Source organism: Neofelis nebulosa, chromosome 3 (assembly GCF_028018385.1).
Source record: "Neofelis nebulosa isolate mNeoNeb1 chromosome 3, mNeoNeb1.pri, whole genome shotgun sequence".
Taxonomy (NCBI): Eukaryota; Metazoa; Chordata; class Mammalia; order Carnivora; family Felidae; genus Neofelis; species Neofelis nebulosa.
The window spans coordinates 17,129,474-17,145,216 of record NC_080784.1 but is presented as its reverse complement, the minus strand read 5'-3'; the positions used below and the strand labels follow the sequence as shown (position 1 = coordinate 17,145,216).

The 15,743-nt window shown below is 39.5% G+C and overlaps 1 protein-coding gene and 1 long non-coding RNA gene across 5 annotated transcripts in view; one reads left to right on the top strand and one right to left on the bottom strand.

Annotated features, from left to right (window-relative positions):
• The window catches only part of LOC131508127 (uncharacterized), a 76,902-nt gene extending 68,357 nt beyond the window's left edge, over positions 1-8,545 (bottom strand). Inside the window, exon 1 of one of the 2 annotated variants that reach the window (XR_009259844.1) lies at positions 7,483-8,545. This is a non-coding gene — a long non-coding RNA (uncharacterized LOC131508127). The remainder of the gene's footprint in view (positions 1-7,482) is intronic. The other variant, XR_009259845.1, reaches the window with a different exon arrangement.
• Positions 8,546-10,969: 2,424 nt separating this feature from the next.
• The window catches only part of PDLIM3 (PDZ and LIM domain 3), a 31,235-nt gene continuing 26,461 nt past the window's right edge, over positions 10,970-15,743 (top strand). For 2 of the 3 annotated variants that reach the window (XM_058723426.1, XM_058723424.1), the window contains exon 1: positions 10,972-11,192. In XM_058723426.1, the coding sequence (XP_058579409.1) occupies positions 11,100-11,192 (93 nt within the window). In that variant the 5' untranslated portion in view covers positions 10,972-11,099. Of the gene's footprint in view, positions 11,193-15,743 lie in introns of all 3 variants that reach the window. The other variant, XM_058723425.1, reaches the window with a different exon arrangement.

Sequence of the window (15,743 nt, the reverse complement as noted above, 5' to 3'; positions counted from 1 at the left end):
CGTTTGTCTATCAGCGGACACTCAGGTGACCTCCGTATCTTGGCTATTATAAATAACACCGCAATAAACATAGGGAACACATATCTCTTCAAACTGGTGTTTTTGTTCTCTCTGGGTAAATATCTAGTAGTGACATTATTGGATTATATGGTATTTCAGTTTTTATTTTATTTGTTTATTTTTTTGAGGAGCCCCCATACTGTTTCCGCAGTAGCTATACCAGTTTACATTCCTACCAATAGGATATGAGAGTTCCTTTTTCTCCACATCCTCACCAGCATTTTATTTCTTGTCCTTTTTATTTTAGCCATTCTGACAGGGGTGAGGTAGTATCTCTTTGTGGTTTTTGACTTGAATTTCCCTGATGATGAGTGATGTTGAGCATCTTTTCATGTGTCGGTTGGCCCTCTGTATGTCTACTTTGGAAAAATGTCTATTCAGGTCTTCTGCTCATTTTTTTAATCAAATTATTTATGGGGGGTTTTTTTGGTGTTCAGTTGTATGCATTACTTATATATTAACCCCTTAACAGATATATCATTTGCAAATATCTTCTCCTATTCAATAGGTTGCCTTTTTGTTTTGTTGATGGTTTCCTTTGCTGTGCAGAAGGTTTTGGGTTTGATGTAGTCTCAAGAGTTTATTTTGGCTGTTGCTTCCTTTGCCTTAGGAGACATATCTAGAAAAATGTTGCCATGGCCAATGTTAGAGAAATTACTTCCTGTGCTCTCTTGTAGGATATTTATGGTTTCACATCTCACATTTAGGTCTTTAGTCCATTTTGAGTTTATTTTTGTGTATGGTGTTAGAAAGTAATCCAATTTTGGGGGCACCTGAGTGGCTCCCAGTTGGTTAAGCGACAGACTCTTGATTTCATCTCAGGTTATGATCTCATGGTTCATGAGTTCGAGTCCCACATTGGGCTCTTTGCTGACAGTGCAGAGCCTGCTTCTCCTTCTCTCTTTCAAAATATATAAATAAATTTTTTTAAGAAGTGATCCAATTTCATTCTTTTCACATAGCTGTCCAGTTTTCCCAGCACCACTTATTGAAGAGACTGTCTTGGGGTGCCTGGGTGGCTCAGTTGGTTAAGGGGCTACCTTCAGCTCAGGTCATGATCTCACAGTCTGTGGGTTCAAGCCCCACATCAGGTTCTGTGCTGACAGCTCAGAACCTGGAGCCTGCTTAGTGTTCTGTGTCTCCGTCTCTGCCCCTCCCCTGCTCATGCTCTGCTCTCTCTCTCTTTCTCACTCTCGCTCTCTCAAAAATGAATAAACATTAAAAAAAAATTTTTTTAAAGACACTGTCTTTTCCCAGTTGTATATGCTTGCCTCCTTTGTCATAGGTCAACTGACCATTTAAATATGGGTTTATTTCTGGGCTGTGTACTCGGTTCTATTGATCTATGTGTCTGTTTTTGTCCCAGTACCATACTGTTTTGATTACCACAGATTTGTAGTATATCTTGAAATCTGGAATTGTGATAACTCTAGTTTTGTTTTTCTTCCTCAGGGTCTATGTGGTTCCACAAAAATTTTAGTATTATTTGTTATAGTTCTGTGAAAAATGCTGTTGGTGTTTTGATAGGGATTGTATTGAATCTTTAGGTTGTTTGGGGCAGTATGGACATTTTAATAACATGAATTCTTCCCATCCATGAGCATGGAATATCTTTCCATTTGTTTGTGTCATCTTCAATTTTTTTCATCATTGCTTTATGGTTTTCAGAGTACAGGTCTTTTCACATGTGCTACTTCTGGAGCCTTGGAAATGGAATTTCTTTTTAAATTTCTCTTTCTGCTACTTTGTTATTAGTGTATAGAAACGCTACAAAATTGGGGCATGTGGCTCAGTCGGTTAAGTGTCCAACTTCACCTCAGGTCTCGCGGTCAGTGAGTTTGAGCCCCGCATTGGGCTCTGTGATGACAGCTCAGAGCCTGGCCAGCTTCAGATTCTGTGTCTCCCTCTCTCTCTGCCCCTCGCCACTCATGCTCTGTCTCTCTCTGTCTCTCAAATATGAATAAATGTTAATTAATTGAAAAAAGAAATGCTACAAATTGCTGGGTATTATTTTGTATCCTGCAAATTTACTGAATTTGCTTATTAGGTCTAACAGGTTTTGATGGAGTCTTTAGGTTTTGTATGTATAGTATCATAGTCATCTGAAAATAGTGACAGTTTAACTTCTTCTTTATCATTATACATGTCTCTTATTTCTTTTCTTATCTGATTGCTGTGGCTAGGACTTCCAGCACTATGTTCAATAGAGTGGCGAGAGTGGCCATCCTTGTCTTGTTCCTTACCTTAGGGGAAAAGCTCTGTTTTTCTGCATTAAGGATGATGTTAGCTGTGGGTTTTTCATAGCTAGACTGTATTATGTTGAGGTATGTTCCCTCTAAGCCCACTTGGTTGAGAGTTTTGTGTTTTTTTTATCATGAATGGATATTGAATTTTGTCAAATGCTTTTTTCACATCTATTGAGATAATCACATGATTTTTAGCCTTTATTTTTAAATGGTATATCACATTGGTTGATCTATGAATATTCAACCATCCTTGCATTTCCAGAATAAATCCTGTTTGATTGTGGTAAATGATCTTGTTGACTTATTGTTGAATACAGTTTGCTAATATTATGCATTTTTGCATCTGTATTCAAGGATATTGGCCTGTAGTTTTCTTTTTTCATGGTGCCTTGGTCTGGTTTTGGTATCAGGGTAATGCTGGCCTTGTAGAATGTATTTGAAAGCTTTCCTTCCTATTCCATTTTTTGGACTAGTTTGAGGAGAATATGTATTAACTCTGTGAATACATCTGGACCTGGACTTTAATTTTTTGGTAGTTTTTGATGACTGATTCAATTTCATTACTAGTAATTAGTCTGCTCAGAGTTTCTATTCTTTCTAGTTCAGTTTTGGAAGATTGTTTCTAAAAATTTATCCATTTTGGAAGATGGAATCTTAACTCACTTGTCTGGTGCCTGGTCTGGGACTACCAACAATAGCACCAACATGTGACCTTTCCATGTAGCTTGGCCTTCCTCACAGCATGGCACCTCAGAGCTTTCACATGGCAGCTGAAGGTTTCGGTCCCAAATGTTAGAATCAATAAGACAGAAGTTAAATCACCTTTCCTGACCTAGCCTCAGAAGGCACACTGTCATTTCCACCATATTTTGATGGTAATCTAAGAGTTACACATCTGTACAAGTTCAAATGGATGGGATATAAACTCCACCTCTCAAAATGAAGAATGTCAGGGGCACCTGGGTGACTCAGTCAGTTAAGCAACTGACTTCGGCTCAGGTCATGATCTCACGGTTTGTGGGTTCAAGCCCTGCATTGGGTTCTGTGCTGACAGCTCAGAGCCTGGAGCCTGCTTTGGATTCTGTGTCTCCCTCTCTCTCTGTTCCTCCCCTGCTCACTCTCTGTCTCTCTCTGTCTCTCAAAAATAAATAAACGTTAAAAAAAATTGTTTTAATGAGGAATGTCAAAAATATTTGCAACCATTTTTTTAAAAACTCTAGCACTCATAGCTACATAGCTCTAAAATATTTATCTCAAGCCCAGATCTCTAGACTTTTATATCCAATTGCTCTATATTTATATATCAATTGCTTATTGTACTATCATCACTACTAATAATAGCAAATGAAGAAGTAAAACTGTCACTATTTGCACATGATATATATTACACATAGAAAACCTAAAAGACTCCATCAAAAAACTGTTCAAAGTAATAAGCGAATTCAGTTGTTACAGGATACAAAATCAATACACAAAAATCTGCTGTATTTCTTTACACTAATAATTTGAATGATCAGAAAGAGATATTAAGAAAATAATCCCATTTACAATCACATCAAAAAGAAGTAATACTTAGGAATAAATTTAACAAAGGAAGTAAAAGACCTGCATATTGAAAGCCGCAAGACAATAATAAAAGAAACTGAAGAAGACACAAATAGATGGGAAGATATTCCATTTTTGTGGATTAGAAGAATTAATACTGTTAAAATGTCCATACCACCCAAAACAATCTAGAGAGTCAATGAAATCTCTATCACAATTCCAATGGTATTTTTCACAGAAATAGAATAAACAATTTTTAAATTGGTTTGGAACCATAAAAGACCCTGAATAGCCAAAGCAATCTTGAGAGAAAGGAGAACAAAGTAAGAGGCATCATATTCCTTGATTTCAAACTGTATTACAAAGCTATCATAATTAAAACAGTATGGTGTTGAGGTGCCTGGGTGGTTCAGTCGGTTGGGCATCCGACTTCAGCTCAGGTCATGATCTCACAGTCCGTGAGTTCTAGCCCTGCTTCGGGCTCTGTGCTGACAGCTCAGAGCCTGGAGCCTGCTTCAGATTCTGTGTCTCCCTCTCTCTCTGCCCCTTCCCTGCTCAAGCTCTGTCTCTGTCTCAAAAATAAATAAAAACATTAACAAAAATTAAAAAACAGTATGGTGTTGGCAAAAGAAACAAGCACATAGATCATTGGAACACAATACAGTCCAGAAATAAACCGATATATGTATGGCCAATTAATGTACAACATAGGAGCCAAGAATATACAATGAGGAAAGGACACTTTCTTCAATAAACGGTGCTGAGAAACCCGGACAGTGACATGTAAAAGAAAAAAACTGGGCCACTACCTTACACCATATACACAAATTAACTCCAAGTGGATTAAATGCTTGAACACGAGACCTGAAACCATAAAACTCCTGGAAGAAAATATAGGCAGTAAGCTCCTTGACATGGATCTTGGCAATGATGTTTTAACCAAAGGCAAAGCAACAAAAGCAAAAATAAACAAGTGGGACTACATCAAACCAAAAAACTTCTGCACAGCAAAGGAAACTATTAGCAAAATGAAAAGGCAGGCTACTGAATGGGAGAAAATAACTGCAAATTATATATCTGATAAGAAGCTAATATCCAGGAGCACCTGGGTGGCTCAGTCAGTTAAGCATCCAACTCTTGATTTCAGCTCAGGTCATGATCTTACAGTTCCTGGGATTGAGCCCCACAATAGGCTTCATGCTGACAGCACAGAGTCTGCTTGGGATTCTTTCTCTCTGTCCCTCCCTCCCTCACTCACACACACACACACACACACACACACACACAGTCTCTCTCTCTCTCTCTCTCTCTCTCTCTCTAAAAATAAATAAATAAACATATAAAAAAGAAGCTAATATCCAAAACATATGAAGAATTCATACAACTCAATGGTAAAAAAAAAACCAAAAACAGACAAGTAATCAAATTAAAAGTGGGCAGATCTGAAAGGACATTTTTTTAAAAGAAGACATATAGATAGATGGTCAACAGTTCTATGAAAAGATGCTAAACATCAATAACCACCTGAGAATTACAATTCAAAACCACAGTGAAATATCACCTCACACCATTCAGAATGGGTAACATCAAAAGGACAAGAAATAACAAGTGTTGGTGAAATTGTGGAGAAAAGGAAACCTTTGCACACTGTTGGTGGAATGTAAATTGGTCCAACTCTAAAGTGTGTAGGTTCCTCAAAAAATTGAAAATAGAACTACCTTATGATCTAGAAATTCCATGTCTGGCTATTTATCTGAAGAAAACAAAAATGCTACTACTTTGAAAAGATATCTGTACCTCCATGTTCACTGCAGCCTTATTTACCATAGCCATGAGATGGAAACAATCTAAGTGTCCATCAATGGATGAATGAATAAAAGAAATTGTGATGTGTGATGTGTATGTGTGTGTGTAATATTATTAAGCCATAAAAAATAATGAAACCTTGCCATTTGTGACAAAATGGATGGACCTTAAGAGCATTATGCTAAGTGAAATAAGTCAGAGAAACACAAATACCATATGATCTCTCTTATATGTGGAATTGAAAGAGAGAAAGAAAGAAAGAAAGAAAGAAAGAAAGAAAGAAAAGAGAGAAAAGACAAGAAAAAAGAAAAGAGAAGAGAAAAGGAAAGAAAAAGAAAATCCAACTCAATTTGGTGATTGCCAGAGGCAGGGAGTGGGGAGGTAAGGGAGCACAGATGAAATAGCTTTGGGTGTTTTTTTTTTTTAAGTTAAAAAAAAATTAAATGAAACAAGTGTTAGAGACCCGACATGTGCCTAAACTTCACAGCAATCGGGACAAAATACAAATTAAAGAGATAAAAGGTTAAATGCATTAATCTCTTCACCCTGGGTTCCAAAGGCTGAAGTTGGGAATTTAGGTGAGCAGGGGATACTGTGGAATGTCCTTAATTATTTATCATCAGAGATGTGCTTACTGCACATGACTACCTCTGCGACATGATACACACCATATTTCTATATTATATATAGTCAGTTCTCATTATTCCCATTAGTAATGTTCTATAAAGCTGCCACAAACACCAAATACTGGCAGGAAATACTGAACCATTGTTCCTAGGGGAAATACAAGGTTAGGTTCCTATGAGCTTCTGGTCACAACATTTTCATCAACCAATCAATACATAACCTTGTAAAAACCTAATAATAGCAAATGATGATATGCATTTAACATGTGACAGGAACACTTGTAAGCATTTTATACTTGTTAACTCAGATAAACCTTACAATAACTCTAGGAGGCAAGTACTATGATTGTCATCATTTTAATAACGATGTTAAATAATCTGCCTAAGATCATGCAGCAAGGATATAATTCAGGCAGTCTGGCTCCAATTTTTAGTTTTATACCCAGTACACTATACAGCAGATATTCTATAGGTATTTCAAATTTAGCATTACCAAAACTGCGCTTTAATCTGCCACAGCCTCATTAAAACAAAAATATCTTACTGTACTTCCTATATATTTCCTCCTTGTTAATAATTTCAACATTCACATAATACCCAAATGAAGAAGTCTTGGAACCATCCAATCTCCTAACCTCACTGATTCTCCATGTGAGATCTATCCTCAGATTGTGTCAATTATCCTTCTAAATGATTCCCCTAACTCCCCCATTCGTCTCCACCCCCCACTGCCCAAATCAACATCTTCTTCTGTAAGTTTTAAACTGACTCCCTGTTTCCTATCCCTTACAACTGTGATTCATCCTCCCAACGCCCAAAATAATGCTTGTAAAATGCAAATATGATTATTATACATGTTGCTTAAAACTCTTCAAAGGTTGCCGATAAGATAAAATCAAAATGTTCGTGTAACAGACAACATCCCTTGATATAGTCCCTGACTACTATGTCCCTTGTCTCCTGTTCCTACCCAGTGTGCTAATATCTATCCACACCAAATTACTTGCCCATCTGTTTCTTGCCTCCCTGCCACTGCACATCCTATACATGTTTTTTTTTCTACTTTAAATGTCCTCCTTCCTTTTCCCCTTTCAATTCCCAGTCACCTAGAAAATTCTTATTTACCCTTCAAAATCCAGCCCTAATGTCCCTTCTTCTGGTAACACTCCTTGACACCTTCCCCAAGAAGACTTGATTACCTCATTTTTCATCAGTGTATAGAATGCCGACTCGGCACTCATCACATAACGCGATCACATTTCACGTCTCCATCTCCCTTGTTTACTAGTGGCTCCTAGAGGACAGAAAGTGGACCTTGTTTATCATTGTATTCCCAGTGCCTGGCATGTCATAGATGCCCAGTGAATGCTTGTTGAATGAACAAATGAGTGACTGAATAAAACCACAATACACAGTGACATTTGACATAAAGGAAATAAAGAAGAGACAAAATGTACAGCATCTATCCTACAAACCATTTACAATAGTAGACAAATGAACAGAAATGAGGAAATTGGGAGGCATAGCAACCAGGAAACCAGCTTAAGGTGAGTAAATAAAATGATGGATTTGGGTTTGAACAGGTTGGATTGTATATGTAACACTAAGTGGTTAGAAAAACAAGATCAGAAAATAGATGAGAGTTCTAGGTTAAAATTATAGGTTTGAGAATTTAAAAAGAAGAGATGATTTTTTTTTTTACCAACAGAAGAGTTTTCCAGTTATGTAAGAGGACAATGAACAATTTTACCTACTTTCTCTCTTTTTTTAAGTTTATTTATTTTGAGAGAGAGAGAGAGAGAGAGAGAGCACATGCACAAGTGAGGAAGGGGCAGAGAGAAAGAGGGAGAAAGAGAATCCCAAGAAAGACAATCTGATAGCACAGAGTCTGATGAGGGGCTCGATCTCATGAACTGTGAGATCAGACCTGAGTCGAAATCAAGAGTCGGGTGCTTAACCAACTGAACCACTCAGGCGCCCCTTTACTGACCCTTTTCTAAAAAGAAAATGTTAAAGGACTCTCTAAACACGGTTTATAACAATAATCACAAAAGTCGTATTTAACAGAACCATAAATAGTTTATCATAATTCTTTTTTTCCAATTGGTCCTTCTGTTTTTATCTCTACTATCATAATCCTTTAAGAAGGGAGATACAAAAAGAAAATTATGAAAGGGTCATCCAGAAAGCACTTTTCTTAGAATAGGACCCAACCAAAAGCAGAAACCTCTAGGAATGATTAGGGTCAGGCCACTGCTTCTTCCTTAGAATTGTCCCTCACAGCTGTTCTCAGCCCTACCCTGACAGTCACCTCTGAACACTTCCTCACTGACCTCAGTAAACAGTAGGATAGAGAAAAACTGCCCATTTCATGTCCCTGCTTTCCATTTTATCGGCCTTAAGAACTAATGAAGTATTATATTGATGTTGTACAGATGTTGCTTATATCTAAATGATGCCAAAATGACATGTAAAAAGGCAGAAAGCAAAAAGCGTATAATCAACTGGTTATATAAGCCAACTCAGCAAGTGAGGTATAAATAATTGGTTATTACAATTACACTATGCCAAATATCTTGTGTGATTTTTTTCTTTCTGAATTCACTGCTGGCTGTGTGGGCGTACCATGCAGACACAATCAGTGACTGACAGAGGAAATGTGATTTGCAACAACATAGCCAGCCCGAACCAGCAAAATCAACAAGAATTTATGATGCTTATTTCCTGTCTAACCCAATATAGGTGGGGCCCTGGAAAATGTTTGAGACCAGAAAACACCTATCCCCTGGGACTTTTTTTTTTTAAATGTTTATTTATTTTTGAGAGAGACAGAGAGAGACAGAGTGCGAGAGAGGAGACATAGAATCCAGAGCAGGCTCCAGGCTCTGAGCTGTCAGCACAGAGCCCAACGTGGGACCTGAACTCAAAACCGTGAGATCACGACCAGAGCCGAAGTTGATGCTTAACCGACTGAGCCACCCAGGTGCCCCTCCCCTGGGACTTTTATATAATTCACCACAGGGGGCAAAGTAGTGCCAATGCTGGTTTTGTGGTTTACACTATCCCCAGGCTGCTATACTTGGCTTAGAGCTTCCTGAATCTCTTCATTATCAGTCTTCAAACCACTTCCAAAGAAACTACTCTATTAAAGGTAAGGTACTGCTCTGGTCTCCAGGACTGATTATGGCCCTATCATATTGGGCATGAAGTCCCGGATTCTCACTCTCACGTTTTTAAAGCATTTCATACTTGTCTGCCCTCCTCCCTCTCGCCTGCCTTGTGAATGGGAACATCCTGGGTTCTAACGCCAGAAACACTCGATTCCACACTGAGGAAGGAAACTATGCCTGGACCCTCCCCAGACTCTCCTGGCCTTGACATCTACACCAGGCAGACAACGGTGGCAGGCGGACCTGGGTTTGTGATCTTACACAAGTTACTCAACTTCTAAGAAATTTTCTCACCTAAAAAAAAGAAAAGGAATTATAAGAACATTCTAATGGATTCGGCCTGAGGACGAAGTAAGGGCACGTCAGTACAGCAATCACTACAGCACCTGAACCCTGGTGATATTCCATGAAGGTTTGTCCCCCCTTTTCCTCCATGCAGTTTTATCTGGCTTGGGGATCCTCTTGATCCACGGCACTCCACTCAGCACCCTCACTCTGGCTGCAAAGCCCACACAGGACACTCTCAATTCCTAGGTTTCTATTATTCTCACCACCTACGTGCGTCAAAAAAATAAGTGTAGAGACTTCATTTGAGGAAGTTGACAACTGCTCCAGTCAAAATTAAACTATATTTTCAGTATAGTGATGAATCATCTTCTCGTGTATACTCTTAAATATTTATTTTCGAGAGCGAGTGGGGAAGGGGCAGTCTGCACTATGAACACAGAGCCCTATGGAGGGATCGGTCCCATGAACCATGAAATCATGACTTGAGCCGAGGTAGGGGGCTTAACCGACTGAGCCACCCAGGTGCTCACGTATGCTTTTAAACGCTCACTGGACTGAGTATGTTTGCATGACATTTTCACTTGTATATTTCTTTGTTTTAAAAAATAGGTTTTGAATATATGTGTATATATGTTAATGTATATCATATATACCCATCAATAAATGTGACTATGTGTACTTAATTGCAGAAATGCTTAATAATTATTGATGCTGTGCCAGCCACTAGGCAGAAATAGCTTATTTAATTCTCAAGATAACCTGAGAGAAGTACAATTATGACTCCTATTTTACAGATGAAGAAACTGAGACTTAAGGACGTTAGGTAACTTAACCAAGGTCACACAGCTAATAAGTAAATATTAGCGCACTCAAAATTGCTAAACAACTAACTGCATTTATGAAGCTTTTGTTTCATTTTCACTGGAAGCATAGAAGCTGTGCTTTCAGTGCTTTTAACTCCCGAATGAAGCGCACTGCTGAGCTCCGCGTCGAAGATAAACAGGAGGACAGGTGTTACTTTAAGACACCACTGGAGGTTGTAACCCGAAGCCTCCTCCAGCGCCGGCCAGAGTGGTCTGGGAGGCTGCACCCAGCCGGTGCGCGTCTGTAAACTCCCGCGGGTCTGGCGCGTCTCTTTCTTCCAAAGTTGGAGCTCTCCTTGGTGGGAGGGGGTGGGGACGCGTGTAGGCCAGTGACGTCACTCGGGAGCGGGGATAAAGCTCCCCGGCAGCAATCGGGGCGAGGGCACTTTCTGGGAAGCGGAGTGGCTGTCCTGCTCGGGGACACTTGCCGCGGGCAGGGCCACCCCTCGCTGCGCCCCGGTCCCTGGGAGCCAAGGCCACCACGCCAAGACCACCATGCCCCAGAACGTGGTTCTTCCGGGCCCTGCGCCCTGGGGCTTCAGACTCTCGGGGGGCATAGACTTCAACCAGCCTTTGGTCATCACCAGGGTAGGTGTTTTCGGTTCTTTCGCTGCGAGTCGGGGGCTGGCGTGCGGAGGGTTGCCCAGGAGCGGAGAGTGGCCAGCAAGCCCCGGGTGCGCTGGGTGTGGGTCCTCCGCTTCGGGCTCACAGTTCGAGGGGCGGTAGCAACTTGGCAAAGCAGCTGGGAGGATGCAGGGCAACTCACGAGAATTTACAAAGTCCGCTCCAATGGTCTCTGCATCCTCTCGGTCCCCAGCAACTTTCCAGGAGAGGTGAACTGACAGCGTGATTCCCCTGGGCTCCGAGAAGGCTAGGCTGCGAGGGGTGGGGGCGTGGGGGCTTCTGCTCTCGAACCCCCGTTTCCTTTCAGTAACAAAAGAAATGAGGTCCCAGGAAGGAGGGAGGGATGACTGACATTGGCGGTGGTTCCTCAGAGCCAAACGCGCACCTGAGCGCTTTTCTCCTACGGATGAAAACTTCGGCACAGCGCTGATCGCAGGGCACAACCTGGGTCGGCCAAGTTGGAACCGCTCATATCAGCCCAGACGGGGAAAATATTATGAATGTGTTTTCCTAGGTTTCCAGGCATTTTGAATAAATATTTTCCAAAGCTGGGAATTTGGCTTAGAAATCATCACCTTATAACTCAAACTACAAAGAAAACCCGTCAGATAGTTTAGTTTACCTGATGGAAAGTCACATTCAGCCTAGTAACTCTGAAAATAATACTTTATTATCAGAGTCCAGCTTTCCTTACTTAATATTCCCTGGAGTATTGTCTAATTTGAAAAAAAAAAAAAAAAGAAAGAAAGAAAGAAAGAAAAAGGAAATTTCGGGATTTCTGTCCTGTCAGTAAATAAGTGATTTGTCTAGTTGATTTTTTTTCTAACACAAGTGTCTGTCTTAGTAGAAAATTATTACTTCAATTATCAATATAAGGTATATTAAACATAACCAAAAAGCATAAACTTTCAGAATATTATACTTTTCTTATGTTTTCTTCTTTACTGCTTATAGTGTATTTTATAAACGTATACTTTATAATCTGACTTACTCCTATAGAGTTTTAAACAAGGTAATACATTTTAAATTCTGCTTTACTTATATATCTATGAGTTTTGGGAACCAATGTCTTTTTAAAATATCTCACAACATGTACCATACATATATACATACGCATACCATGGAACATTTCAAGCTTTGTTTTACATTTTTTGAAAACATATAAACACATCTGACATGTGTTTTTGTATGAGACATGAAAACTTAACATACCTCCAAAAAAGTTCCTAAGTAAATTAAGCAGAAAATGGTTCAGTGATCTGGGCCAAGCAATGAATGCCTTTTATGGATTTACCAACCAAAACGGTTTCCATTATCTCTACTAAGAAATATTTTTAAAGTTTCTGAAGCAGTTTTCATTTGTTTAGATGAAAGGAAATAAGCTCTTGAATCTTAACAAAGGATAACTCATAGTAAACACTAAAGAAATAATTTCGTCACCAAAATCTTTTAAGTGATTTATAAAAGAAATATCTTGCTATTACTATGTAACACATCAATATGATTAATCTTATGTTTGAAAATTTGCATTGTTGACATTATAAATAACGTTTATTTTAAAGCAGTACTTATATTTTGCCACTGGACTACAGGAGCTATTGGCAAATGTAGTTGACACGACAATTATTATTTAGGAAGCCAATTCATACTTGAATTTTTGATTCATTACTAATTTGTATCACTCATTTTGACATGGTTCAATAACAATGCGTGACCATAAATGATTATTTCATTTGACTCTGCCTTTTCTCTTCAATTAATTTAATTCAAGAATAGCAGGTAAAATTCAGCTAGTTTGTATTCCAAGTGCTCCCCAAACCATGCGCATGACAGATTCATATTGAGTAAATGAAAATATATTCACTTGAACTTTTTTGCCATCGTGAACACCTAACTGAGAATATTTCCATTAAAATTATAAGAACAGTAAAAATCACTTGTAACAACACTAAAAGATATTACACAAAACGAATGATCAGTGTTGTAATTAAACAGTAAAATTCGGGGTGCCTGGGTGGCTCAGTGGGTTGAGCGTCCGACTTCGGCTCAGGTCATGAACTCACATCCCCTCGTCAGGCTCTGTGCTGACAGCTCAGAGCCTGGAGCCCGGTTTGGATCCCGTGTCTCCTTCTCTCTCTGTTGCTTCCCTTCCCCTCAAAAATAAATAAAGATCTCAAAAAAAAAAAAAAAACCACAGTAAAATTCTATTGCTTGTATCATTTTTGTATTGAACGGACAGGTATTGGTATGATTGTATGTGTGTTAGTGCACTCCTTTGCTTCCTGGGCATGCTCCTTAGCCCTTTATATATTATTATGGGCTATGGGATGTAATAATATATATATTATTTATATATAACTCACTTAAATCTCATAGTAATCCTGTAAGAGAAGTAGTAGTGATACCTTTTTGCACATGAGAGAATGCAGCTTCAAGAATTTCATTAACCTGCTGATGATCACAAGTGGACGGAACTTGACACTCGCCCTGCCTGCCTCCAAAGCCTGCATTCTGAAGTCCACACATTTAAGAAGAATCTTGCTTGTTGTGCAGATCTTTGCCAACAGGTGTTTTGCGCCATCCGCTTCACCGCCTGGTCCTACTGGTTCCCAATCTTTAACATCTACCATGTCCCTTTTTTTCCACCACTGTCCCTCTTCAAGCTTCCGTGACCTCACACCGAGCTCTTTGTCTCCCCTCCCAGACTCACTCTGTATCTTCCTACCAGCTGCCTTGGGGAGGGCTTCTCTCTTCCCCCTTCTTAAAAATCCTTCAATGGTGACACCAGTTTAGAGAGAATAAAATGTGTGGTCTTTGCTCACATTCCCGGCCTCCGCCCTCTTCCCAACTCAAGTTTCCAACTTCGTTTCCTCCCTCCCTCTTCCTTCTCTCTCCCTTTCCTCCTCGCCCTGCATAGGTTGACCGGCATTTGTGTCACTGCCCTGGACGACTTAGATTTCTCTACCACATCTACACCTGTCATTTTTCTCCAGATTTCTCCTCCTCACTCTACCCCACTGTCCTCTGTGCCTATGGAAACCCAATCAAATACCACTCCCATAGTATTCTTGTAATAACAAGCATTTCATCCATTTGATTACCATAGCTTTTGCCCTACAACCTCTCCTTTATACCATGCTTTGTGCCACAGATGTTTCAGTACATCTGTATCCCACAAGTTGCATGCTCCCCGAAGGCAGGAACTTCTAAAATTTAGGGGCCACTCAGTGCTGAGCACGGAATATAGACATGATATGAATGATTGTTTAAATTGTTCGCTTTTTATGTAACTATTATTATCACAATAGGTGCAGATTGTATGCTCAAAATATTCTACAATAAAGATAAGTGAGAATTGTTTTATTGTTAATTGTTCTGTCTGTGTGAGATAAGTTCCTGAGTATGCAAAGAATTGAGAAACCAATGCCTAAACTTAATACCACCAAAATTCCTATAAATGAGACACGTGCCTCAAGTCAAATCGGCTTTTGTCTTGGAGCAAGCTATGGCCTTCCCTCCTTGCTCCACACTCTGCAAATGCAAATGCTCCTAGACGGTGGGCCTCTACTCCACTAGAGTTGGGGCAGGGGGTTACCAGTGTAACTCTCTCTAGCAATTGATATTACAATTCACAGAATTAGGTAGGGCAAAGGGTCCCCACTCCAGAAATCATTGGCAATCCACTTAATCAGCCGGGTTGATTTGTATCATAAAAGACATCAGAAGTAAGGTAAACCAAACTCCAGGCATTCTTGACAAAAAATTAGCAGTGGGTTGTGATACGCACAATTTATAGGAAAATAGTTTCTAGGCAATAGGTGTGCTATGCCAGGTGCAATATGAATTTCCGTTGTGTATGTGGAAGGGTTGTTACTGCAAACACCATACATTACTGGCCTCTGCATTTCACAGAATAAATCTGAGGCTCACATCTCTAAGTGAGCAGCTTTTCTTTTTCTGGCAAGAAGATTCTAAGGGGTCTCTTTCTTTTTTTAAATGTTTGGACCACCCAGAAGGTGGATCTGCTATCACGGCCAAGTTACAGATGGTTTGTTTGCACAAATGGTCCAATTTGGAATAAAGTACAAGTTTCTTTTGTGTATGAGATGTAAAATTATTGTATACATCTGATGCTGGTATGTACTTTCCCACTCAATGCCTCTCCCTCCCCCTCCTCCTCCCTCCTTCCTATTCAGAGCACAGTCCGGCCAAGATCACGGCTAGCTGAGAACACTACATGGACTTGGGTACCAATATAGAAAATGTTACTGTATTCTTAAGTTTTGCAGGCTTGAACATAGAAAAGTATGTTACTCCAATATAAACTATATTTGAAATTTGAGTTTTTAGAAAGAAATGCTTACAGTTGAATGCAATCCTTTACCAGGATTCAAGTGCAGTAGGAAGGTCAATGGGAAAACCTGTTGAATTTTATTCTACCAAAGACATGTCTGCATGGAAGTGCTGGTTCATATGTTCATAACATTCATTATTAATTATCTATTAATTGCAGAA